Here is a 27,526-nt window from a genome sequence, read left to right as displayed (position 1 = left end):
GCAGCATGTGCATGCGTAAAGGCACACATATCTGTGTGTGTGTGTGTGTGTGTGTGTGTGTGTGTGTGTTTGGTAGCGGCAGAGAGCAGGCGTCCTGGTGAGAGTTGTCCAGTCTGTTCTTGTCTTCTTTGCCGCTCTTCCATGCTGCGCAGTAAACCGGCCCTATCTGACCTGTGAAGCCTCCAACTGCTCCGTGTGATTCACAATCAGATGATCAAATCTCGGGGGCCTGATTCACGAAAGGATTGTGGAGTTTTTGCACCCTCTAAATCTGTGCGAGTGAGAGCAAAAAGCCAGCGTCTAATTCACAAAGTGCAATCATCAGCTCAATGTGCTTTGTGAGTTGGAGCCGATGATGAGCAACTCATGGAGCTTTTAGAATCGGGAGTCCCGTCCTGTTGAATTCTCCCTCTGTCTTTGACTTTAGTTCCTTTTTTCTTTTGAATGCCACTTCTGCTGTGATGCAACCCGGTTCCCCATTTTCCCTCTGTAGTGTTATCAGTAAACTGCTGTCTCATCTGATGTTAAACTATACTGAATGTCAGACATAAAATAATGTCTCTTCTGTCTCGCTGTGTTTATGTGTCAACTATAGTAATGTAAAAAAAAAAGAAAATGCTTTTCTTGTTATCTAAGATGTGGTACCTGGTGCTGCATGCTCTCTGAAGGCTGTGATGATTCATCTTAATTTAGGGATTGTTTTTGTGCATCTGACTCGTGTTGGATGTGTAAGTCTGTGATCATGGGGGCAGAAATATGATTCACTCTACTCCATGAAATTACTGTGATTCATGCAGCTCGACCAAAGCACCGCTGGAAAGAATTTGATAGGTGTTATCAAAGCTGCCTTTTTGCTGTGTTTGATAAAAACTTGATGATGTTGTTGTGGAATTTTTCCCATTACCAAAGAGTGAAAATAAAGAGTGAGAAGATCTATTCAGAAAAGAACCCCAAGATCGATCTGGTCTCAGTGAATATTTATTCGAAGGCAAGATAAGTGTTCGAAGACTCCTCTCTCACACGGTGAGTAGAGAAAGAGGCCCCGAGAAAAGGCAAACATGAAAACTTATACATTTCCATCACACTACACAGAGCACTTCCCCATCACGCCACATAGAGCCACTGCCCACCTGGCAGGGCACAATCTTTCCCCTAGTGTGAGAAAAGAGACATGACTATTTACCATCTCCCCAGGCTGAGAAGGAGCTGGAGTCCAGTGAGAAAGAGCCTGGGTGACTCTTCCCACATGTACAGAGTGTGAGAAACATAAAGGGAACGAAATGATGGAAAACAAAGCACCCAATATGCTGTGCATGTAGTATTCTACGACATTTCAGATTCATTTTATATGACAGATTCTATGAGACCTTTGTACAATGCATATAGTACACATGGAATAACATTTTCCATAGCAATGTGATGCAGTAGCTCCCTGTTAGTCCCATTAAGCCTGTTTGAACCCATGAGAACTTTTCCTTTGTGCAGTTTATTAAAAGTTTAATATTGGCAAACAGAAAGCAGTGAAATATACCATGAAATGCAGTTTGTAGAGCCCGACCAATTAATCGGCCAGCCGATAGTATTGGCCGATATTAGCTGAGCCAGTTACTATCGCTATCGGCTAATTTCATCGCAGACGTGGCGATGTTACTTGAGGTTCTTCACCGTCTAAAAGAGTATCGTTGAATTACAGTAGCAGTGGGCGCTAGATGGATTAAAACAAGCATCATCTTGTCTTCAATAAACTCTTATCTTTTCCTCAAGTGTTTGACAACATTGTGTAAATGTATAATATGTGTGCATTTTGATCTATCTCGATAGATTTCATAGCTCTATAAGAAAAATATCTGCTGATATATCGGTATCATTTTTTTCTCTCTCCCCGTTATCGGTATCTCTTTTGATCACCAGCAGTTTCCAAAAGTCAAAGAAGAAGAAAAATAACTATGCTGACATAGAGAGAGACCAAGTTTCCAGGAGTGAAATGTGATCAGAGATGATTCATGAGAACACACAATGTTACAATATTTTGCAAAATAAAAGCGTCAGAATTGGATTTTTGGTTCAGGAGCTCATGAGCATGCTCTCTTTGGGAATAAACACAAGACTGTGATGCAGGACTGATTAAGAGGTGAAGACTTTCTCTGCTCGTTGTTGTGATATTAGGAGAGTTCAGGAGCAGACATGTTTGAACAGCAACCAGTTTATCTGCCACTTTGTATCAGCTTTCTATCAGCAGCTGGCATTAAAGCCCCTGAGCAGTGAGCCTGCCTGCAGCGTCACATAACCTGTGGACAGAAGAGGAGAACTGTATGTAACGCAGGTTTTATATAACATTTGTTAATGTGATTAGTCCTTGAATAGTTTGCCTTGGGCTAGACTGCATTATATATTTTTTAATTAAAGCACATTTTTATATTATAGGACTTTTTTTTCCCACCGTAGAAGCAACTTTTTCAAGGTCAGAAAGAACAGATCTTTCTTGGTTTCTTTCTTCGGCTGTTTGGGAGAACATGAAGATATGATGAAAAATAAGACTTCTGAGGTTGTTGTTTTTTTGGGGGTTGTTTTTATTTTTGGTTAAGAATGTTCTGAAGCAAATTTAGCCTGGACTTGACTGGTCAAAAACAAATCAGCATAGGACATGCATCGCCGCAGGAGTGGAACATGCTCTGATGTTGATGTGTGGTAGGCTGTCCCCGGGGGACAACAGACCTGACCTTTAACCCTTAGCCTGACTGCCATGCTCTTTGTATGTACACCAGACCAACTATGACACCATTCTAGTTCAAATCAAATGACATCAAAACCTGTGTGGATAACACTGCAAACAAAAGTCAATTTGTGTGTAGTTGTCTTGCTCTTAGTTACCTACGTTTGCATTAAACTCTTGCAAAGTGCCTAAGCTGCATTCATAGGTTTCCAATATTTTCCGAAACATTGCCAATGCATTAGTGCAATTGAGACAGTGAGCACTCTTTGTGGTTAAAATGAGATGTTGCCACATATTCAAATGTGTTTGAATGGTACATGTCATGTAGTTTGAAGTTTGTTTTTTTAAAGTGACAACACTAATGTGTAGTATCTCCCATTGATAGCCAGACTCTGGTGTGTCTCACGTTGTGTTGTCTGTGTGCAGCTGTGTCAGCCTCAGAGCCAAACTCATTACATTAGAACCACTGTGACACCTGATACACAGGCAGCTCAGAGCGAGCAGACCACTGCAGGTGACACACCGCTGACTCTGTGTGTGTGTGTGTGTGTGTGTGTGTGTGTGTGTGTTCATGTCTGTGTGCACGTGTAAGTGACTTTTAGCAACATTAGATACATAACATGCTAACCAGATGTACTAATGTACAGTGTACGAGTGCATGTTGGTGTTTGTGTGTCCTGTGTGACAGAGAGGAAGCAACATGAAGTGACAGAATATGTTTGTGTGTTTTTGCATGCTAAAACCAATCCCTGTTTTCGCGCATAAACACACCACAAAATGTGTTTTCCGACTGAAAACACAAACGCGTAGTCTCATGCATACGTGTGTGCTTAAGTCTGTGTATTTGTGTGTGTCTGAGTCTGTGTTGAAATCATATTTAATTCATTAGGCTGTATCACTATTTCCCCAGTGTGACTCAGAGATGGCCTGGCAGCAAAACACTCCCACCTGTAGTTTGGAATAATTGATTGTGTCCCCCTGTGGGCATTTCTTAATACAAACGCTATTAGAGCTGTAAAGAGTGTATTTATCCTGTGCATGTGTGCGTCACTGTTTGTGTACATCATCTCTAAGAATACAAGCCGTCATTGCCTGTTCTGTTCTCCGAGGGTTTAAGGACACTAAATGACATGAGACTTAATAATGACTTAAACAGGACATCAGCAGAGTTGGCGTCTCGGTGAGGCAGCTAAACTAAAGCCAAGCTTGTGCGCCAGGTCTCTGTTTTCAGCGTTTTTTTATTTATTTTATTTTTTTCAGTTTACACAGCGATGGAAACGGTGCAGATGACGAAAGATTTCCAATCTGGAAGCCTGTTTTCAGGCACCGAAAACAGCGTTGTCATGTAAACAAACAGTTAATACACAACGAAGGGTTCTGTTTTTGAATGAAGTCGTTGTGGTGTCAATGCGGCCTTAACCACCAAATGTCAAAACTCATCATATTCCAATCAGTGGGATTCTGGGGACTAGGAAAGGTTCACATTTCATGCCAATCCGTCCATTAGTTGTTGAGACACTGACTTTCACTGAGTCATCCCCTTAGCGTAGTTAAAGATGTTTTGGCTGCTGGCTCGAGTCACTCGGTCATTTGACTAGTAAACTCACACAGAGGAAGCATAGGACAGATGTGAGGGCCTTGTGTGTGGTTTTTGGGCGTCTCCATCCATGATGTGGCAGTGAGAAAAACAAAACACAACATGCAAAAAGAAAAGACGTACCCTGTGGACATCGTCTCTGCTGCCTGTGTTTGCTGTAACAAGCTATCCAGACATGCATAATCAAACACAGATCTCAGAGGACGGAGAGATGAGAGCCGCCATCATCCGTCAACCTGCAGCGCTGTGTAGTAGGAAACCCTGGAGGTTTTGGGAGAAGCCCCTCCCACCATCTCTCCACCAATCAAATTCCATATCCTCTGTTACTGTGTGCAAACACACAGCTCGTCAGTTTGTTTCTGTGGATTTCTTTTCTGTTTTGTTTCCCTTTTTTTATTTATTTTACAGCAGGATTCCTTCGCTGCTGAGTCTCCCCTGAGGTCTCTACGCTCTTCTACTCCCTGATGATGAAATTACATAATTCCCCACACAAACACATATGCAAACAATCAAATACACACATGCATATTCATGCTGCACGATATGGCGCTGATGAAGATAATTGCTTGACACAAACAGAATTCCAGGAACATTTTCCTGATTGTGTGTGTGTCCTTCAGGAGACAGAAGGAGGAAGAATATCGTTTGCTTGTTTTGCCGTTCACGTCCTCTTATCTCTTCCTATCTCTTCATTTTCTGCCCTGTTCTTCTCCGCCGTCCTCCTTCCGTTCTCCTCTCTTCTTCCCACTTTAATCCAGTTCATCAGTGGTCTTTGTGAACCACTTTATCGTTGCTTTCAAGGTCACATCTCCACTTTCTAACTGCGTCCCTGCTGGACGTCTTTGTCCTCTGTGTGCCTATGGAATGCATAATTGAATGTAAGTGCTGAAATTGAGTTTCCAGGCCTTTGTTGTAGCTACAGCGCTCTCTATTCCCTCCCTTACTCATGAACACTGTTTGACAGTATATCTCACACTAACACCAAGTCCCCAGGGGGGGTGGTGGGTAAAGGAAGGAGACTTATATAATATGGTATACCAAAGCAATGCATGAAGTTAGACAGTGTTCCCACAGTTTGTACCTGTGAACCAATTTGTCACAGCCTGGACGAGGTTTTTCCTGCTGGGGGAATCTGAAGGGAGGTTAAAGATTTAACACAGATTTCACACAGCCCAAAGCAGCAGTGCCGAACAGATGCTGGAAGACTGGTTGGTTATAATTTACAGAGTAACGCGTTGTGATATACAGATGTTACTTCTTGACCACATTAAGAGGGTAACAGCGTGTTGATTATCCTGTTGATCTGTTTTTAAATGTCATTTTACAGAAAAAAATGTGAAAAAAAGGAATGACATGTTGTAGTCCTCTCTCTGTTTGATCTGTCACTGAGTCACTCCTCTGTGGCCATCGATCTCCTCCACTCTCCAGATAGAGCTGGTGGGGAGGGGTCAAGACCTCGGAGCTATGGGAATCTGGGAACTGTCACTCAGTGCAACGACATGAGTTCAAATGTCACGCTGTCAGTGTCAGATACTTGAAAGTGGAAGTGATATAAAACATGTATGAAGTGGTTTTTTCTCTTCTTCTTTTCTCCTCTGAGGATACTGCGAAGAGAAACTCTGTCATACTCTCGGGTAGGGTTTGGACTCGCCGTATGGAGTAGTGCTGCACATTAAATCGCGATGACATCGGTATTGTAACATGAGCTTTCCTAGTAAACACAACAAGTGTAGTCTAAAATAACCGAGTAAAGAAAAGTCAACATAACTTTGATCATATCGTCGTCGCAGATTTGCAAGAAGCCCCGCCCCCAAACATTCTGTAATGTTCAGACTTTACATGTCAACATGAAACTGCTTTCATGACTGTTCCTCTGGCTTTTATTAATGGTTGGCTGTCTCCTATTCAAATGTCAGAAATGTTTCAGAAATAGCAATATCAAAACATCAACTTTTTTTTGTTTGTTTTAAAGTAAAATGTAACCGATTTGTGTGAAATGGCTTTAATATCTTCTGAAATCGATTGAAGGCTCCTGAATTGTATCAGACTGTTGCAGACGTTGTGATTATTACAAATAGAAGAACATGAAACTGGTGATTTACATCTCTAGTGACGAGGACTTTCGCTTCATTATGGGCCGTCTGATCCACCGCTGTGTCTGAATGGCTCGTCTCTGAATCTGGAGGTTGTTGTTTGAATCCCAGTTCCTGCAGGACACATGCCTGCCAAAGTGTCCTTGGGCAAAACGCTGAAGACCAAATTGCTCCTGAGTGACCTGTGAATTCTCTGAGTGGGATCAGTAAATACTGATGGGCACTTTGTCATCCGCTGATATCAGTGTATGGGTGTATGTTAGAAAAGGTGAATGTGCTCGTATGGTCAGAACACGAGAGAAATGCTCTTTAAGTGCAGCCTATTTATTACAGGGTGGGCTTTTTTTGAGGGGGAGGTTAGGTTAGAGATGTCAGCAAACATAAATTACACTGTGGGTAAAGTAAAGAAGGCACATAATCAGGATACATCATGGTACCTCAGCGGAGCCACAGTGTCGACAGATCAGAGTCAAAGAGACTGATCTCCATCTGTGAGCTGGAGATTAAAAAAAGAATCCAACCATAAATACATGATCGATCACTTCAGTGCAGGTTTATAAACTCAATTCCACTTCTCTCTAATGAGTCCTCTGGTTTTCTTTAGGCTTCTATTTATGTATGAGATGTGTTTCGCTCGATTGCTTTTCATCCCAGATTCAATCCTGCACGTCCTGAGTTGAGAGCAGGAGGCTGGAATGATGACGACGGTAAACAACCGACATGGATACAGTTTCTCTTTGAACTCAATCAAACTTTGATGAGAACTTGACCCACGCAGGAGGAGTGCTCTCCGCTCTGTGTAGGCTACACTGCTCATACAGACCCATGCACTTCTCTTTATGCTTATCTGCCCTCTTTTCTTTCCATCTGCCATTCAGCGCTTCCACAGTAACGGCTCTTCACTCATCATGCGCTGCTCTCTCGCGTGCATGTTTCCCTCCGACATTTCTTTTCTGTTTGCACACATGCATCAGCTACTGTTTATTTATAGTGGCCAGGTGTAGAGGAAATGTCTTCCCTCACTTATTCACCTCAGTGGGGTTCGGTACACACTGTTCCAGCCCTGGCCAGAATGGAGCCTAAAAATAGAGGAAAAAACACCTCCCTCCCTTCTTCACCCTCTCCTCCCCTCTGCCATTTTTCTCGCCTGAAATGACAAACACTCTGCAGAAAGAACATGGAGCCATAACAAAAGGGAAACATTTTACACGATCTGCAGCCTGGTTGGGATGAAGCCTGTCTGCACTGGTCTGCTTAAACTGTGATCCAAAATGAAGTGAATTCACATGGTTGTCATGATTTTCCGAAAGTTGTAAAGGCGACAGATTATTTCAACACTGAAAGGATGTAACTGCGAGAGTGCATGAACATTTCTGACTCCCTCTGAAACATCCCTCTCTGCACTCGTAGGAACCCTGAACCCCTGCCGATTTGTTCCCTCCCTCTCCACATACTCGTCCATCCTCTTGCGCACTTCACCCTCTCCCTCCTGTGGACCTCAGATCAAACCCGCCGCTCTCTTTGTGTTCTGATGCACTCCGGGGGGGGGGGGGGGGTTGCCCGGATCAATTGAATGTGTCTGGAAGGTATTGAGTTTGGTCCGGCGCTGCAGGTGTCTTGCTTTGCTCCCTTATCTCCCACCGCAGGCTTTTCATCTGGGCAACAGCACCGTGTAATTCTATTAAAGCTGGTTTGGTAGATTACCAATTTGACCAGATTTACCAGGGTTAAAGCCACAGTTCATCAGATCAGCAAGGCATAGTGTAAAGGATGTGGAGAGAGAGGTGCAGAAATGCCTCCACAGCATGAAAAACCCCCCACGAAATACCCAAACACAAACAGAGCGTATAATGTGCTTTCCACCTTCACACTCAAAAAGGAAGCATTTGTGTATTGTAAGCTGCTTTGTCATGCCAAAGCCCCTTATCTCTGTGCTTATGCAATTAGGCTGGTGAAACAAAAGCCCTCCGTAATTAATCATAATATCCCTGACCAAACAGTATGTCACTGATTCCCCTCTGCTCCTGCTCCTGCACGCAGCGCTCCGTGAGAAGACCAAACCATCTGGAGATGACTGCAGACTTCCCCACTCAGGCAGCGTGCTGTGTCTGAGTCACTGGAAAGATTTATTATAGTGGCATTAAAATCACCAAACTGACTCTTAATTAAGTGCTCCTCCAGGTCCCTTTGTGAGCCACTCTTACGCTTGTTTCTCTCTAAGAAGGAGAACAGTGTTGTCGGTGATCTGACCTGCAGAGTGCAGGTGTAAATGTGACTGGTGAGCAAAGAAGTGGAGATGGAGTCTCGCCCGTGGTAGCGGTGGTGATAAAAGAATGCAGGCAGTGGAGGTGGGTCACGACGATCGCACTGAAATGACAAAGTGGCCGTGGAAGAGAGAGAATAGGTTTTAAGATTTGACCGCGGCTGGATGATTGGTCGAGAGAGATTGTGGCAGAATCGGATTGGATGATTATTTAAAAGAGTAAACGCCACAAATCAGCTGAACACCAAAGCAAGGAGACCAAGGAGGTGGAAGAGAGGGAGTTACTAAGTAAAAAAAAAAAAAAGAAAATGAATAAATGTGTGAAAGAAAATAAGTCTTCCTGCTTCAACTTAACCCGGAGCAGCAACAGTGGTGCAGTAAGAGCAGACGCCCCATCGAGGCTGAGGTGTGGATTCAGCAGCTCAGGGCTCCTTTAGCCACTTCCTGCATGTCACCTTCACTCTACTGTTTACAGCTCTATCCACTCAACTCTCTACCAAAGACGAAGGGCCAAAAAGAGCAGCATGAGGTGATGAGCAAGTGTGTGATAACAAGTCACTAAAGTCATGCACAGTTAATCTGAAACACATCCAGGTAATGGGTCAAACATGCATATATTCTGCATTTTTCAATACTTTTTGTTGATCACAATGCATATGGCTAAGTTCAACAATGTTATTGCAAATTGCTTCTTTGATTTATTACCTCTTTAAAGGTTTTTTCGAAATAGGTTAAAGTCTTAATCCATAGTTCAAACTCTACTTCAACAGCGCGTAATGTTCGGTTCAGTATGGTTCCATGGCTGTCTGCATATGACAAGTCACTGCTACTCCTGTCAACTAAAGTAGGGCGTTAAGATACATATCCACCTTCTCGTTCGATAAGGTCACTTCTGACCCAGAATGCATCTGTGTTTCAGCCACTGCAGCATATTGTCCTCTGCTTTCTTAAAACAGCTTTTCCATTAATGTCTGTGTGTGCAAGAAAGTCGACGCCACGGATTACAGTCACAGAGAACCACCGTCTCTTTCTTGTGTAAATCTTAGTAAGCCATGCCTGACACACACACCGTGCGCACACACACACACACACACACACCATGCACACACACACACACACACACACACACACACCGTGCACACGCGCACCATGCAGACACACAAATATTCCAAAGCTAGATTTATCCCTTCCACTTTCGCAGAGCTTAGCGGCCCCCCTTCACCTCTGAACTGAGCTCATCTCAGTGTGCTCGGCTGCACGCTGCAGCAGCAGACTCAAACTGCTCTGAGATCAGCATTTAAGAGAGGCGGGGATGGAGGAGTGGGAGTGTAGCTCATGGTGTGAGGAGGGCTGGTGGTTGGGGAGAGAGAAAGAGCCATGGACGTCATTACTCCCGTGATTCACATACTGGAAGTAGGCTGCAGGGAGGGACAGAGAAACCCGACGGATGCACTCATAATTCACCCTGCTGAGTAAAAAGTGTGTAATAGAACATTCAAACACACGAAGCAGATTCTTCCTGTTTGCCCTCCTGCTTTGCCTGTAATCAAATGTTGTTGTTTTTTACTAATTTCATTGACAGCAGAGTGGGCAGGTTGTAGGCGAGGTGGAGGTGGATATGAAGTGGGAATGGATGTTTTCAGGTCAGTTTGAAAACATTTTGGCAATATTCTCAGCAGGAGTAGGCTGAACATTTAATTTTTAAATGCTCGTCCACAAAGAAAGAGGTGACACAACGCTCTGCTTTTTAAACCCTTTCAGAGTCACACAAAAGCCAATTCAAATGTCAAATAATGGCCCTGACTTTGGTAGGTGTTCATGCATGGAATCCAAATCCTTTGTCAACCGTTATTGGAGCTCGTAAAGGCTGGACTTAACAATTTTAAGTAACAAACTACTTCCAGTGTTGCTGTCATATTCTTGTTGAGCATAATGAAACGGCCCCATATTTTTTTTTTTTTTAGATTTTTGTTTTTGGCCTTTTGCCTTTATTGATAGAGGACAGTGGATAGAGTCGGAAAGGGGGAGAGAGTGGGGAGAGACATGCGGGAAAGTGGCCACAGGCCGGACGCGAACCCGGGCCGCCCGCGCGAGGAGCGAGGCCTCGCAACATGGTACGCGCGCTGTCGCTGCCGCTGAGCTATCGGCGCCCCGAAACGGCCCCATATTGACTCTGCTATCAGCATTCATCATGATCTGATGGACCACTCGTGTGTAGCTGTTGTAGCATAAACGCTGTCAATTCGTCGTCCATAACTTCGACGTAGCGACGTTCATCTGAGTCTCAGAAGATACGTTTTACAGCAGCTTCACTCCGGCTCACTTCAGCGTTATGAGTCTGGGAAAGAAACAGACTTTTTGGTGATTTACTTGAAATGAACTGAAATCAATGTAGCCAAAATCACAGCACGATGCAGACTTGTAAATACTGAAGTGAAAAGTCACGCTTTGTCAGAGCTTTTGTCAAGAGGAGAACGACTTTTCAAATGTTTGTTTGATCGATCACCCCTGATGGGTTTCAGTCAGTCCGGGGAAATAAACAATGATTGGCCTTTGCATCAGACTCTGTTTCGTTGCTCATGTTTAAACGTTTGGTTTATGATAGATCGGTACACGTAGCTGCTCTTTGAGAGGCGGTGGGATGTGTTTAGCACAGATAATGTTCCTCTGCCTGTTTGTTCGGCCTGCTGATATGTTACTGGTCAATACAGCTTGGACTATACACGCTTCACCGATTCTACATGTTCATGTTGAATCTGTAAAAAGAGATGATTGGGATTAAAGCAAACAGCGCTGACATCACACAGACTGTTTCGCCCTGCTGGTTAGGCCTCTTACACAGACGCCGTTTGGCCGATTGTTTCACCTCCGTTACTACCTCTAATGCTGTAACAGTCCTGCCTTGGAGAGTGTGTGTAAGAGACTGAAGTGTAAACCAGGCCATACAACAGCCAATAAGCAGTGAACGAGCCCCAAGAGAATATGACGCGATGCAATCTGTCTTTTTTTATATATCTAGGTTAACCTGGACGCGACCTGACTCAATATTACTTTAATCCCAGTGCAGTCATTGCATTGACACTAGTTGCAAACATTGCATTACTACGTTCATAACAGTGCCATGATTTAAGGTATTCGAAGACTTAACATGCCTCGTCGAGGGAACTGAGGTTGTGACTATGAATGTGATATTTTAGAAAGTGTATTGTTGAATTAACTTGTTGGTGGAAATACAGCTTCCACGATTGAACAAACATTTCCGTAAAAAGTCAGAGTGGGTCAACGAACTCTTTCCTGCCTGCAAGTATGTTCTTTGTTGAAACAGTGAAAACAGCCAGTTACCCACAGAGCTGATATGAAGACTGTCCACTGTGTCTGCCTCATCCTTATGATGTCATGGCTTGATGTCAAGCGATTAGTTCTGATTCATGGATCTTTTTGGATGGAGCAGCAAGTGATCCAAAGCATGCTGGCGATCACCTGCTTACATGGAGTTGGTCTGCTTTCTGTTGGACATGAAGTGCCAAAGGCTGCTGGTTAGCTTGAGCGAGCTTGCAATGTAGGTACGAGGCAAACACTGTTCTCATCGGGCCCTGCAGTGTGTGTCACGCTGAGCCCATGAGAAGGTGGAAGAGGGGCCCAATTGGATGGTTTTGTTCACAAGCTGAAACTAAATATGCTCCTGACTGCACGTTTTAAACATGTAGGTTATTTTAAACTGAGATCTCACAAAAGAGACATTTTTACATTAACCCATTGTCAGAGTGGATAAAGAAAATCAGCCATACAGTTCAAAGCGTTTGACCACCTGCGATGAGAACATGGGAGAAAAGTCTGACTAACCCAACATTTCTGTCTGTAAAACCTGGCTGAAAATCCCTCCCTGTGTGCATTCACACCTGTGCCGAGTCTGTTTCTGAACATTATGAAAATGACAAATGGCCCAGATGAAAACTTCACAGCACGGATAAATCACTTTGAGCCACTTTCTTGCTGAGCTTTTTTTTTTATACCCCTTCCTCTCTGCCTCTTTTCCTTTTTTATTACTGACAGAGTTTTATTCTTTCGCTGCCAGCGGCTCAGGACTGCTACATGCCTGATGCATGCGCCCACGCACACACACACACACACACACATACACACACACACAGACTGGGGGGGATTAGGGCTTATGATGATGGGCATATAGAGAGAGAGATAGGTATCATCATTGTTATATATTCAGTATAAACTGAATATAATGATGATACTTATCTCTCTCCCTCTCATTCTTTTCTCCATCCTCCCTTCCTGCCCTGTTTTAGATATCCATCATTTTATCATTTCTACTATCTTACCTTTATTTCTTCCTTAGTTCTTTATTTCTTTTCTTCTCTCCTTCCTTCATCAATTTTCTCTACCTCCTTCTGTCCATCCTTCCTTTCTGTCTTTCTTGCTTCCTCTTATCCTTCCAACTTTGCACCCTTCTTTCTTTCCCACAGTCTGTCTGTTTGAGATTTTTTCTTATTAACTGATGATAATGATACGGTCCAAGCTCCTGCTGTTTCTTGGACTTTTTGTGAGATTCGCTTCTGTGTTTTGTTTTTGAAACCAACGGCCGTCAGATAGTCTGGCAATTGGGACTTAGCTGGCAGAGTGATACACAAAAAAGCAACACAAACAGAATGGCGATTGTGCACAAAAGAGCACATGAACACTCAGGCAGCTTGACAAATATCCGAGCAGACAGATTGTGTGAGAATAAAAAAGCAGCAAGAATGAGGATTCTGAAATGATGGGTACTCAGTGCGAGAGTCCGACCGAGAGTCAGCATGTGATCTGGACGTCACAGATGTCCACTCGTTGTTCCTGCACTGTCCAAATGTAAATGCCAGCGTGGCTGTGGTGGGAGCAGTGCCAGGTGTCATGTCAGCCGTGTGACACCGTGGTAGGGCCGCATCGCAGAGACAATGATGCGTGCGGCATCATTCAGACAGATTGTAAAGAGCTGACGGCTGCAGGACACACGAGATTGTGCCGTGACATTTTTTGTGTGGGTGTTAGCGTAGGAGTGCACATGCATGAAGCATGAGGGTGTGTTTTTCTGTCTGCCTTTTTTGTGCCTGTTCACGGCAGGCTTGTCAAAATGTTCGATGACGATTGACTCATTTACTGCCTGTCTCTAACTGCTTGAATCAATGTTAGAAATGTTGTCCTGATACTGACTCTAATACTTTGATTTGTGTATCATCCAATAGTATAACGTATATATTACCAATTGATGAATACATTTTTATCTGTTTAACAAGAAGAAGACAGAAAAACCTTCCAACAGGCAGAAACGTCGAGCAGAACCAGACTCCTGTTGAGCAGCAATCTGCTGACATGACTCACTTTGCTAACGTCACACCGTCGTTGTTTGCTCCATGTTAGTAAGTGAAAGCAGTTTCTTTTAGGGAGTGAGTGAATAGATTCATCACATTTAAGGACGTACTCGTTGGTCCGGGATAAGGCTGACACCCAACTCAACTATTTTTTTGCATTCAGCACTTTCATGCACAAAAACACAAAGCTTCAGACTGGCTCACAGGAACAAGCCAAGCTTTAACCTTTGGAAAAGTGAAGCCAATGTTACTTTAAAATGCTTTTCTCTGTTTCTCTCTCTCCTCTCTCTCAGTTTGCTGTTTTGTGGTTCACAAACGCTGCCATGAGTTCGTCACCTTCTCCTGTCCTGGTGCTGACAAAGGTCCCGACACAGACGTAAGTGGTTTGTGCTTCATTCAGACTTCTTCTTTCACCTCCTCCCATTCAGCTCTTTCAATACGCAGACACCTGGCTGCATCTATCTGCAACATACAACACACATCTAAATGACTATATCAGAATATTAAAAGACTGGGAAGGGGAAATGAACAGAAAATGGGAGAATTGTGTAAAATGTGTGCAGCGTATAATTCTTGTCCCAGTCTGTGAATTTACATTGAGTTTTGGCGAAGCACAGCACAGCGGAGGCTACATATAGACACACAGTCATATGACATGCACGCACACACAACGCTGCACTCACGCGTCTGGTTCTGCTGAAATCGCCTCAGTTACAACCTCCGAAAACGGTACAGAGGTGGATTCTCTTCGTCCCCTCCATCACTCCTCCACGACAGCAAAATGGAAAGCGAAATGTTACAGGAACATAAATATCGCAGCTCAAAGCGACAGTCTTTATTATTGTCAGGCCCAGACTGTCTTCTTAAATAGTTTCCGAGATGGTTTTGGTAACTGATAAGAAAAGTGTAGTCTGTGCTTCTTTGATCACATCAATTCAGATGTCAAACGTACATAAGAGCCCGAAAGGATGAGCTCAAAGCAGAACGGCAGAGTTTGAATGTCTGCTGAAAGATGACGGAGTCAAAGGATGTCAAGTCCTCTCAACCTCTCAGCAAATGTAGTTCAACAGGAAACTAAAACTCTATTGTGCACAGCTCCAGAGAGCCAAACACACATCTCACAGAAGTTTGTGTTTGAAGTTTTTACTGGAAGTAAACGCTGGATGCAAGAAAACATTTGACAAGGAGTAAGGACGAATTTGAAAACAAAAAGGAAATGAGGAGATCCCTTAAACAGATAAGAGGACGAAGGGTTTTTTTTTTATTTTTTTAAAAACATTAATTACAGTGCGGAGGAAACTTTTTCACAAAAGTCTTGATTGACTTTTCAGGTTAGTTCCTGATGCTACGATAAAACAAGGTATCAGATAAACCTTTAGGGTCTGCAGAGAGACAGCTCAGCCGCCTGAGGGACATATTCACTTACAGTCCAAAAACAGTGTGCTAGTGACTTACAGTGCACTCCTGGAACTATTTGGATCTTGTCCAAGCCTTTTGGAGATGCAGCTGATTCTGGTGCAGCTTCTTGAAAAAGCTGTTAAAAAACGTTTGCTCCAGTCTGAACCTGCTCTCAGATGTACGTTGCTTTGGAAAACAAGCAATTTGTAGAAGAAAATGTAAAATAATAGAAAAGCCAAGACTTCTTTTCCACCTCCTGGTCATTTCCTGTAGCATCAGTAGACATGACAAGAGACAATAGCACATCCTGCACTTATATTCAAATGTGTGGTTGTAGAGCTTGATAGTGTTCCTTCATTCATTCACTTCTTTGCTGCTCGGACCTTCCGAGATGTGACGTTTATGTTGAAACGACGAAGATTATAAGTTGTGTTTCTTTGCTGAGTTCTAATCAAGAAGACATTATCATGTGTACAGAAGCTTATGTCATGGTTCTAATGCAATGTGACACATTGAATTGACAAGAGGAAAATAATTGCAGTACATGAATTCATGAAAAGAGTCTTGTGCTTATACAAATGGTTTGGTCCGTCTCTTTTCAGAATTATTTAACACTAAACTCTGCCACCAAACGCCAACAGTTTCTCTGACTGTCTCAGTTGTTGCAGAGATGCGTGTCTGTTTGTCCAGAGTGTCAGAAAAACATGAGCTGGAAAAACTAAGCTTAATAATCTGCTTAAAATGTGATGCAGCATCCCTCGTTTCTATCTCCTCCATCTCGTGAAAATCCATCCAGACGGTCCATTTAATAAGACTTAAAGACCGGCATATCAATACAACGTTATGAGATGGAGTATTGCAATTTACCATCACATTGATTTTCTGTAAAAGTCAACCTTCTGCTCATGTGGAGCTGTGTCAGCCACTGTTTGCTTCCACACATCAGGTGTGATGATGTTGTTCCTCATCAGCGTTCTCTCTTCCCCCTAAACCAGTCCCATGCTCACAGGGCAGAGTTTTGCTGGTGTTTTTGACTGAGTCTGACCTCTGTGCTCCCTCAGGGTGCAGTATGTATCTGTTAGGTGTGAATGTGTGACCTCGCTGCAAACCGATGAACCGCAGTCTCCTCTTCCCTCCGGTCAGAGGCAGGAAGTGTCCTTGCTTAGATAAGAGATGAAGGTCGAGAGCAGCAGCAGAGTGCTCTGATGTCTGTGCCTCAACATGCAACAAGCTTTACTGAAGCTATCATAACCAATGCAGCTCCAGCTCTCAGCCTGTCCTCAGGATTTACAGCACGGCGCTCGCTGCCCATGAGCCTCTGGAGCCTCTTTGCAGTAACGGATGGGTGACGTCACTCGGGCTTCTTCCATTAATATTTACAGTCTATGCTTAACAACTGAGCCGTCCAGGATTTAAAAAAGAAAAAGTGACTACGTCCTTTCACAGGCGCAGGGGCTGTTGTTCTTTTCCATCACTGTGCCTGCAGGGAGACGCTGCCGTCGGTGTGGAGGCTTAGCTACGGTGCGGCTTAAGGGACAAAAAAATCGAGCGATCAATGCGACAAAAAAAAAAGAATGCATTAATTTCAGACCTTAATCGGATTAATGTGTAAACACTGACAGCACTGGAAAATATTGTGTACTTCTTAATAAGCCACCATTCTCTCTCCCGTCATTGGTTATTTATGTCAAACACACGACACAAGAAACCAATGAGATGCTATTAAGACTCTTTAATGGATGTTCCCTGGCCAAGCTCATGAGACACACCCACACTAATGTCTCTCACGTTTCTTTTTGTTAACACCTTCACTGTCTTACCTTCACTTGTGGTGATTCTTCACCTCCTCGCTGTGACTCTCAGCTCCCTCCTCATCAGAAGTTGTGAAAGTCAATACAGTTAAGTGAAGTTGCGTTTTATCAACTTTATTCGAAGCGCTCGCTCTGTATGGGCTCCTGCTTCCTGTCTTTATTTCACACTCATGCATCTTGTCACACGCTGTCCAAGACCCATTGCTCATTTTTCTCTCTCCTGTGGTTCTTTCTTATTATTCAGTCGTGCACCTCGCCAATTTCATCCGTCTATCTTCCTGCTAAACTATTTATCTCTGTCTACCTGAATATTTGGCTTAAAGTGCCCATTGTGGATTTTGATCTGTCTGTTTTTGTACCCATTATCTACTGTCTGGCACAGAGCGACACAAGGGACCCCAAGGGACCTTTTTCAGCTCCCTATAATGATATGGGACGAGCTCAATCACAAACAGCTCCCTTTTACAAACGAGCAAAGCACTTCTTCTCCTCACTCTGCCGCCATTTTTAGTACTTTTATCAATAAAAACTGTTATTTGCAGCAAAGATACATTTACAGGAAATCAGTCAGTGAGAGATGCTACATGCTAAATATATAGCAGTGCAGATTGTAGCTGGGTGTCTGTAATATGACAGTGGGATTGACAATCCATTATTTTGCATTTTGAATATGATTTATACATGTCATTTGTATTTAGTATTGTCTTAGGCTTAGGTACTTTACTAAGTACATGAAAACAGCTGCCATGTAAAAACAGTTAATGTCACATGACTTGTGAAACGATCCATTGTCACCATCACTGGAATCGCTACAGGAAGACGCTTCAGTGGCTTCACTACGGCGTGCTAAAAGGAGCTAAAACGCTTTTGATGAAGATAAAGTTTAAAACAATATATTTGTTCATTCCAGACCTCAAGCTTGTTTGAGCGTTGACTGTAAATCATAGATGTATTTTTGGGTTAGACTCAATGCTGTTCATCATCCTGATGAATGAACGTGCAAACATTACAGCACTTTTCTCATTGAGGCTTTTTTAAAAAATCTTTTTTGTGCGATGAAGGAGCACGGTGGCGAGAACATAAGTAACACCTGTCCTTTAAATGTCACACGTAGCGCTGCAACAATGACTCAATGAATCAATTGATCAGCATCAGAGTGAATAATGATGACTCACATATCCATCCATCACTTCGTCTACACACCTCCATCTCTGCCCCTCGCCTTCTGAATCAGTCAGGGCTCACACACACACACACACACACAGTGTGAATGACCATTGTCCTAACTCCTGCTCACGAATCATCACTTATGCAGCCGATGCTTTGATCTGCTCACGATACGACGTGCAGAAGAGAGAATAGAAGAGAGTTTACATCAGCATTTAAGTGAAAAGTGCTCTCTCTCTCTCTCTCTCTCTCTCTCTCTCTCTCTCTCTCTCTCTCTCTCTCTGTCTCTTTCTCTCTCTCTATCTCTCTCTCTCTCTCTCTCTCTCTCTCTCTGTGTTATTTTCTTTTCTGTTTTTTCATTCAGCACATTGTGAGGCGTGGGAGGTAAATAGTGCTGTATTATCAGTCAAGGATCACTCTGGATCCAGTGAATGAAGGTGATTCATGCACAGAGAAATGAAATGAGTGTTTCTTCCCCAGGTTACAACACATGTGTATAATGGGCCTGGCTGTGTCTTTGACCAAATCCAGCCATTTGAAGATCTTTTTTTTTTTGTTTGTTTTGTTTCAGTTTAGTGACAGATTTGTTGGTTGACCGAGCAGATGCTATGCTTTACATTGGTATATTGCACTTTCTGTCCTTGGCAAATCCTCTTTGCAACCATCTGTCTTTCTCCCTGTTCATTAACGACCTTGCTGCAGAGAGTTTGGATGTGTTTCATATATTTGAGATTTCGATGGCTTTATTTCCACCCCAGCTTTATGTGTTTGATTATCACGTGTCTTTGCCTTGCTGTACAAAAACATTTAATTTACAAATTGATGTATTTGCTGTCTACCTCTCTCAAAGGCGCTGAAGTTTTGAAAGCACAACACACACGTATCCGTTTACCCATAAAACACCTTTTATTGTTATTTCTCTTCTTTAAGGTAAGGGTTTGTCTTTGGTATTGTTTGCAGCAATTGTGTGGTTCTGGCTTTCATTTGTTTTTGGCTTCGCTGCCGCTCCTTTTGCATTTTCTCCTGAATGTAAAAGTTGTATTCTTGACAAGAATATGGAAACACTCAACAGCTGCTGCATGCATGAAATCCCGAAGGGGCTCCTTTTGTTGATGTTCCACTTCTTTGTGCAGAAAAACAAGATGACTGGCTGCTTTATGGCGTTGGTGAACAGTGCCTGTCATACGTCTGGTACCTCTGGTATGACAGGTACATACAGGAAGCGTTACTAAGAAAGAGGGGGAGTCTCAGCATCTCAATGAGTCAACTGAAAAAATTGACGCGCTGCGTGTTTCTGCATGACTTTGAAGCATCCCAAGCTCCCTCCGTCTCCGAGTGCAGCTGTGAAAGCTAAATGCTTCTTTGTGATGCTGACGTCTTTTTACAGGGCATCAGTGCTATGATGTTTTCTTTTAAATGTATTTCTTAGATAACTTGTGATGCCAGGTGTGTCTCATGCTGCACACACATCTGGGGGTTAGCAAAGTAACTTGGGCAGCCTTCGTCGTGGCCACTGGAGTACAGAAGTGGAAAAACCAGCTGGGTATCACATCATAAGATCGTCGTTTTGGAGCCATTACTCCCCCATCAGCTCATCTCTACCTTGCACCAACAGCTGGGCAACAACTAGCTAACTCATCTGCGACAGCCGCTTACACAATGTCAAATCTCTCCACATGTTAATTCTGAAGTGCACAGAGGGCAGATTCCAGCTTAGAGGGAAGCCTCGCTCGGCGCGTCAACACGTGCAGCAGAGCGAAGCCACCAGAGCAGGAAAGGATGATGCGTTAACTCGGTGATAACTGTGCAATATGTGAAGCAGAGAAAGGGTCAGCTTAAAGGACGAACGTCTGCCTGTGTGTCATTAACCCAGAGGAACAGAGCGCTCTTTAGATTACAGACGTTACCGTTATGTAAGACACTGAGAGGCTGCTCCTCAGTCAGAGATCACATTCTGTATAAGCAACTTTACCTCAGGCAGAGCAGATGTCCCAGACTGACGCTGCCCCTGGTTATTCACACAGATTGCTCCTAATTCTAGAAATAGCATGCAAATGATTTTTTTTTTTTCATTTTTAGCACTGTTAGTCAGACAGCTGTTCAAAATTGAAGGGAGGACTCAGCCATGTTTTTGAGTTCACTGTAAAGACGTCCTGCAAGAGAAAGTACATTGTAAAGTAAAAGGCAGAGCTGCAACGATAAATAGAGTCCCAAGATAATTGATTCCTATTTTGATGATCAATAAAATGATTCACTCAAAAACAAAGCAAGAATGGTAAAAATGGCTACTGCTAGCATTATCATTTTCATTTTTTCATTGCATGTCTCTGGTTCTGAACTGTTGTTTAGACAGATTAAAAGCTGCAGACTTCCCTCTAGGGCTCTGACAATTTGCAATTTCATTTTTGCAATATTATGACATTTATGACGTACAACATCAGTTGATAAATCATCATTAAAAAATCAGCATCAGGACTTTGAAACTTACCCCTGCATGGATTAAATGGTTCTTTGCCGGTACATTTGTATGTGCAGAGGCCTCTGTTGAAAGGAAATGTGTACAATTGTAAATTGTCCCTGGGTTAAATAAATGAATGAAATTAAATAAATGAATAAAAAAAGATCATAGACAGAATGACTGTATGATTAATTCGGGGCACTCCTCTTAGGTTCATTACATGCTGTGTGATACAATAATAAGTGCCTAAAACACGTCAATCAATAAGTCTCACACACACACTGAACAGCTGGGAGATATGAGAGAGCTGATTTAATCACAGATATCACATTTCAATCAGCAGTCATTGGTCTCATGGCTGGTTACATAAGTTAGTTCAGGGTGGATTTTATGAAGGACAGAAGCTGACTGATGAAGAATAATTGAGCTGATAAATCATTTATAGGCCAAAAAAAATGACAAGAAGAAAAGTAAAAGAATGAATATGAGAAAATGTGTAATGTGAGATAAGTTAATTATTAGTTAGCAAATGTCTTCTTTTTTATAAACCCTTATATTAATTACTTTTTATTGCATTCATGCCTTCAAAAGATGTTTTGCATCTTTTATATTTCAATTTTATCAAAACAATTTAAAGTGTTTTTGAATAAAAATGATTCTTTCCATACTTGAATATTACACAGTAGAAACAGTAGCTTATGGTAGAGTACCTTTGTTTGTGTACAGTTCCTTTGTTAGTAAACAATAGTTCAGCTGTAGTGTATATGCACACACCTCTCACACTCATTTATAGTACACACACCGTGCTGTAGTTATTCTGTCTGTTCACACCTCTTCCTGTGCTAAGTCAGGACGAGGAGTTCTGATACACGTGGTGTCAGACTGCCTCTTAGCGCTTCAATCCGGTGTGCACGTTGCCTCAACATAAAAATACTGGAGTGTGAGGATCAGTGTTTACATGGCCGTCTCAGGCTGTAAAACACTGCTGACTCTCCTCCTACCCTCATCATCACTCATTCAGCGCTACTCGTGTCAGAACATGGCCACCTGCATGTTAGATAGCCCAGTTTGTATGTTCGTTTTAATCATCAACAACAGGAGATTACCTGATATTCAATGCAAAGAAATTATTTTTTTGTTTCTGTGTATCAAAATGAATAGAAATATAGTTTGATTTTTAATAATATCACATCGATGTCTGGAAATCCTGAAAACCCCAGAACATGATTCTATCACAATCTCTGTTTAAGACCTTTTTGAACATTTGGATTCAACATTAACGTTGTTGAATTAGACAGATACAATGATATGAGTGCTCGTGTCTTGTTCTGTTAGAAATGACTTCACTCAGAGATTATCATGGCAAATCTTAGTGGCAGTTTTTTTTACTACTGCCTTGTAAATGACATTTTTTGTCTCTCTGTTTGATTGCATGTTCGGGCTCAAGATGCACTGTGTTACATCAAAGCAAACTTTAGTTTTCTCTGTACAAACAAAGTTCATTCAGATAGCAAACAACGCCAACCGTCTCATCTGTGCTCCTCTGTGTGCTCTGCTTTCCTGAAGAAAAAAAACATGTTGATGTTAGTGTGGTTATGTAATCCCATTGTGTGTCTGTGTTCATATCTATAATATAATTGTGCATGCTACCAAGCCTGTGTGATTGTAAAACCTTCCTTTTGCTTATTATTGGTGTTGCTCATTAAAATTCCCTCGCAGGCTGACCGTGACAGAAACCTTCTGCTTAAACAAAGACGTGGACAAGCAGGAGGAAACAAACGCCCAGCAATTACAAGGACAGAGAAGATTTACTGGAGTTTCAGATTAGCAGTCCAGTCAGGCAGTTCCAGTGCTAATAAAGTTGTAAAAATTATGAGCCAAGCAAAAAGGGGGTGAAATATGAGTTAAATTTACGATGATTAAAGATGAGGCTTGTTTCACCCCACACAGCTGGCGTTTTACACTCGGGACACTTGGTTTGAAATCTTGTAAGGAGCCAGAGAGATAATGAAGAAATACTGTACGTCCCCTGCAAAATTAGCTCTCTTATTAGCCTCAGTTCTTCAGCCTAGTTTTGCAGATGCATTAGTTCTGAGGAGTAATTAAGGCTTGATCATCTTGAAGATAAGAACAGAATCATGCATCTCGCTTATCAACAGGCATCGCATGCCAATTATGTCCGACTCCCCCAAGAAATGCTAGAAGGTCGTGTGTTGTTGAGAATTTATTTTGCTCTTTTGTTCGAGGAAAATTGAAGTGTGCTGTGCTTTCGTTGCAACACTTTCAAATGGGAGAGGAAGTCCAGCAAACAGAGAAATGTACGGGCGGGTAAAGAAGAGTTGAGCGAGTAAAGTGTGAGGCAAAAAGAAATGAAGACATTAAGCTGAAGACTGGTTGGGAATCTTTGTGTGAGCAGTTAGCTCCCATCACAGTTTTATTAAATTAAGAGCAATTCAGCTAATCTTCTTCTCGTGAAACAAAGTAAGAGCTGCTGCACCTGAGGTCCTGGTCTTTAGAATAAGAACGAAAAAAAGAGGAGGATGAGAGGGAAAACGAGAGGATGGACTGGTTTAAAGAGAGGGAACATTTTGGTAGCTGTTATATGTAATTTAAAGTACAAAGTGCACAGGGGGTCACACGAAGCTGGAGAAAACTTAAGAGAAGAAGGCAAAACGAACGAAACTGTCACTTTTAAAGGAGAGAAACTGAAAAAGGTTATAAGGAAGTCTGGGAGCTTTCTGAACATGAAATCCAGAATCAGTTTTACTTCACTCTCTTTTTAGAAAGCCAGTACTCACCAGTATAATCAGTGATGATATATCTGCTAATTTAATGTTGCATTTTATACCTTTTAAACCAGTAGGACACCAGTATTATGGAGGTTTAATAAAGAAACATTTCTGGAAATGTCCATATTTGCATGTTTTAAGTAGATAATTATTAATAATAAATAATGGATATTATTATTATGATTTAATCTTGATGATGATTAAAATAATATGTACCATGTAAAGACCTGTTTTCCTGTGAGTGGCCTTAAAGTCTGTCACACATGAACACACACACACACACACACATGTACATCCATACTTGTGAGAACATGTGCTGACAGAGTGCGCTCAGACCCTGAGACTACATAGCTCCGAACGTGATCCTCACAAAGACAACTGTAAAAGTGCAGCTCACAACGTGTATCACAGCCGTGCTCAAACACCCCTCGTATCGTTGTACTTCTGTTGGTTGCCAGTGTCGGTTCGTTCTCGAAATTCTGCATGTGCGCTTACCTCCTGCTGGACCATATGGTGTTAGTGCATGTGTGTGTGTGCGTGTGTGCGTGTGTGTGTGTGTGTGTGTGTGTGTGTGTGTGTGTGTGTGTGTGCGTGTGTGTGCGTGCACAACCTGCTTCCCCATGTCTTCACCAATTGCACCTGCTCTCTCGCGTTGCATTTTTAGGAGCATTTGATTTTTCAGGACATTGTTTGGCCCGTACTGTCTTCTCCTTTCCTCTCGGGCAGGATTAGTGAAGAGACGTGATTATTGTTTGGACATCTATTCATAGCTTCATAGCTTATGTCACCTGTTTTCTTTGGATCAATTTTTTTGACTCAAACTGAGACACCTGATTTGGTAAATCAGGATTTTGACTGAGAATAGATCACAGCTTTCTACTGCGTGGACGAAGCAGAGTGACGTCAACACACATCATTGAACATGAACTTTTCTCACTTTTTTTCCTTTTACGAGTCGACGCTAATGCTGCTAATAACGACGCTATTGCTGCTAATAACGAGTATTGATTTGGTACCTGTGCTTTCTTTTTGTTAAAACTGTATGAACTCACAATGTAACTGTGCAGCACTATGTTGGATTATTTATATGTGCAGTACAAGAGGTCAGTATGGCACTGAAGACTGAGTGATTGTAACTTAAATATATTTATGTAGTGGACACTGAATGAGGGAAAATACAACAAAGAAGTAGTTAAAGAAATTAGACGCATCATGGCAGGAATTTAAACTCACTCTTTCACACCTATAGGAATATGATTTTGGACTTTTGGGGCTGTAACATCAACTCAGTTGTCAAAAGGATATGGTTGAGATTTTATTTAACAGCATTTTATTTTTGTCAAGCTGATGGATGGATATATCAAGCTTATTGAAACTTAGTTTTCACATAAAAAAAAGAAGGGCAGAGAAGGACTTTCAGATTCTGCTTGAAACCAACATTACTATGTAAGGATGTTGGTTCCAAGCAGAATCTTGTAATGTTTTTTTTTTTGTGTTTTGAGGTATATCTCTCACTCAGGTACATTTGCTGTCACTGCACATACACACTGACACACAAACAGAGAGCTGCCCCAGAAACGTCAGTCTGAAGCAGTGAGTGTGTCTGAAGTGTTGCTGAAGAGAGGAGCTAAGCAGGAAGGGGGACTCTTGAGTAGTTTAACCTTCCCGACAGGTCTACCTCTTCCAGGGCCAACACGACTTGAGATTGGGACCCATTGTACACCTTAAATCAATCTAGTTTGCTCTCTATTATATCTGACTTCCTGTGTTTACCTCACAAACCCAATGCATAACTTAGGTTCCCGCGTCCCAGACACTTTAAAAAAAGCACAGGACCAATTGGTCCATTGACGTACTTAATGAATATTTGATTTGTTTTTGTACAATGATGCCGCGTGTTCTGATAACAGAATTGCTCGTCTGTGCAGCCTCCTCCATCTAAATGACTCCACTTACCTGAACGAGCGGTGTTGAATTGCAGGATCCTTATCTCACTTTCCTCGTGGTCAACAACAGATTCTTTTGTGTCTAAGATTCTTAATTTATATTTAATCATTCCAGACACATAAGCAGTCAGCGCTGGATCTGCCTGCTGAATAAACAGGGGCTGCATTTATTTGCCGACAGACTAATGACGGTGCGAGATCCTGCTCCCTGCCGAGGTGAAATGTAGAAGATGAACAGTCATATAACCTGCACTCTCAGGGGGGGGGGTCTGTTAGGAAGTGTTTAAAATGAGGAAGTGCTCCAACCTGATTTAAGAACTTTAATGGCTGTGCATGAACAGCACCTGTATGCATAATGTCATGAAACTTAATTTGGCTGTTGTCGTAGATGAATTATGTGCGATACCTTTAAGTGCATAGAGATTATAGGGGGATTAAGTTTTATCATTCATTCACTTCGGATTTTAAATTCCACTGAAAGAACTCTGTCTCCACTTGGTTGGTTTAAAAGAAATACTAAACTGATAACCAGGTTTATGTATGCCTGACTCTTTAATGCATCATGTTTTTGTATTTGGATTAAGGTTAGGGGAAGCAGGAAATGACAAAGCCTATGAACGGGTCAGTATGTGTTTCAAATCTGTCTGTTTCCAACAACGTATTACATCTGAGTGATCGTTTCTTCCTCCCTCTTCCCCAATCCTTGTTCCTTACACTTTGAATTTTCTTCACGTTCATCAGTTCTTTTCTGCAACTTCTGCAGATTTTTTTTCTTTGCGTTGTCGTTCCGTCATCACAAATGCAAAAGGAAAGACTGACCGGGGACCTGAGAGTTGCATTGCTGTCATAAATGCAATCCTTTATAATAACATATACACACACACACACACACACACACACACACACACACACACAAACACATTGCAGTTGTGTGCCATCTTAATCTCTGCCTGTGGTGTGTACGTGTGTGAGAAACTATTTGGTCAGCAGGAGCAAACAAGGGTCTGGAAATTTGAAGTGTTTGCATTCTCTTACACTGAGTGCTTCTCTGGCCGACAATCACACGACAGAAAGTGTTTGAAAAATTAAAGCTATTGCTTTAATATTATGATGAATTGAATTTAATTGCATGCAACATTTAGACATACAGTATGTGAGCACAGAGAAACATCTCTATCCTTAAATAATCTCTGATTTATTGTATGTTATACTGGCCTTTCATAGTATTATTTTCATTGCTGTCAACTAGCACTGGGTGATATGTTGAGTTTTCAGGAAATATTGATATATTTTCAATGAGACATCATTAATATGGGTGTAGTCTATGTTGGCCTATTTCTCCTCTCACTGTGTGTCCCTCTTCACTCTGCTCCGCCTCTCTCCCTCTCTGTGGAAAAACTGCCTTCATAACCAAATACACGGCTCTGTGTGTTTTTTAAGGCAGGAAAAGAACATTTTCATTTGTCAATTATATTTTGGGAACATTTTTATTTCATATTATTTTTGATTACACCAAAGGGTTGTTTATTAGGTTATTTTTTCTTTGAAGCATTTTAGACCAAATTATTTTTCTTCTACTTTAAAAGTCTGTTGGTTCCTCACACTGTTGGTGACCATTATTCCAACACTGAGCCTCTGCATACAGACCACTGACTGGTCGGGCCCATCTCTCTTTCTGCTCAGACAGAGAGGGGTTCAGGTTAAAAAAAGAAAAAGCATGTATGAAACATGTTTGAGTGAAAAATGAACAAGTGGAAGAAGCACCATCCAGTCTGTGTGAACACAGAGCTGAGAACAACAAACCCAGGATGAGTTTGACTTCTGTCTCTTTTTAGAAAGTCATCACTCAGCAATATATTTACTTAGGATATTTTGGATATCTGCTATAATAATGATTGAAGTGACACATAGAAAACAGCTCTTTACAT

The 27,526-nt window shown here is 42.1% G+C and overlaps 1 protein-coding gene across 2 annotated transcripts in view; it reads left to right on the top strand.

The window, feature by feature from the left end:
• The window catches only part of prkcab (protein kinase C, alpha, b), an 88,764-nt gene that overhangs the window by 16,702 nt on the left and 44,536 nt on the right, over positions 1–27,526 (top strand). For both annotated transcript variants that reach the window (XM_079365700.1, XM_079365699.1), the window contains exon 3: positions 14,323–14,405. In XM_079365700.1, the coding sequence (XP_079221826.1) occupies positions 14,323–14,405 (83 nt within the window). The remainder of the gene's footprint in view (positions 1–14,322; positions 14,406–27,526) is intronic.

Source organism: Symphodus melops, assembly GCF_947650265.1.
Source record: "Symphodus melops genome assembly, chromosome: 17".
Classification (NCBI taxonomy): domain Eukaryota; kingdom Metazoa; phylum Chordata; class Actinopteri; order Labriformes; family Labridae; genus Symphodus; species Symphodus melops.
This window is presented reverse-complemented; position numbering and strand designations above follow the sequence as displayed.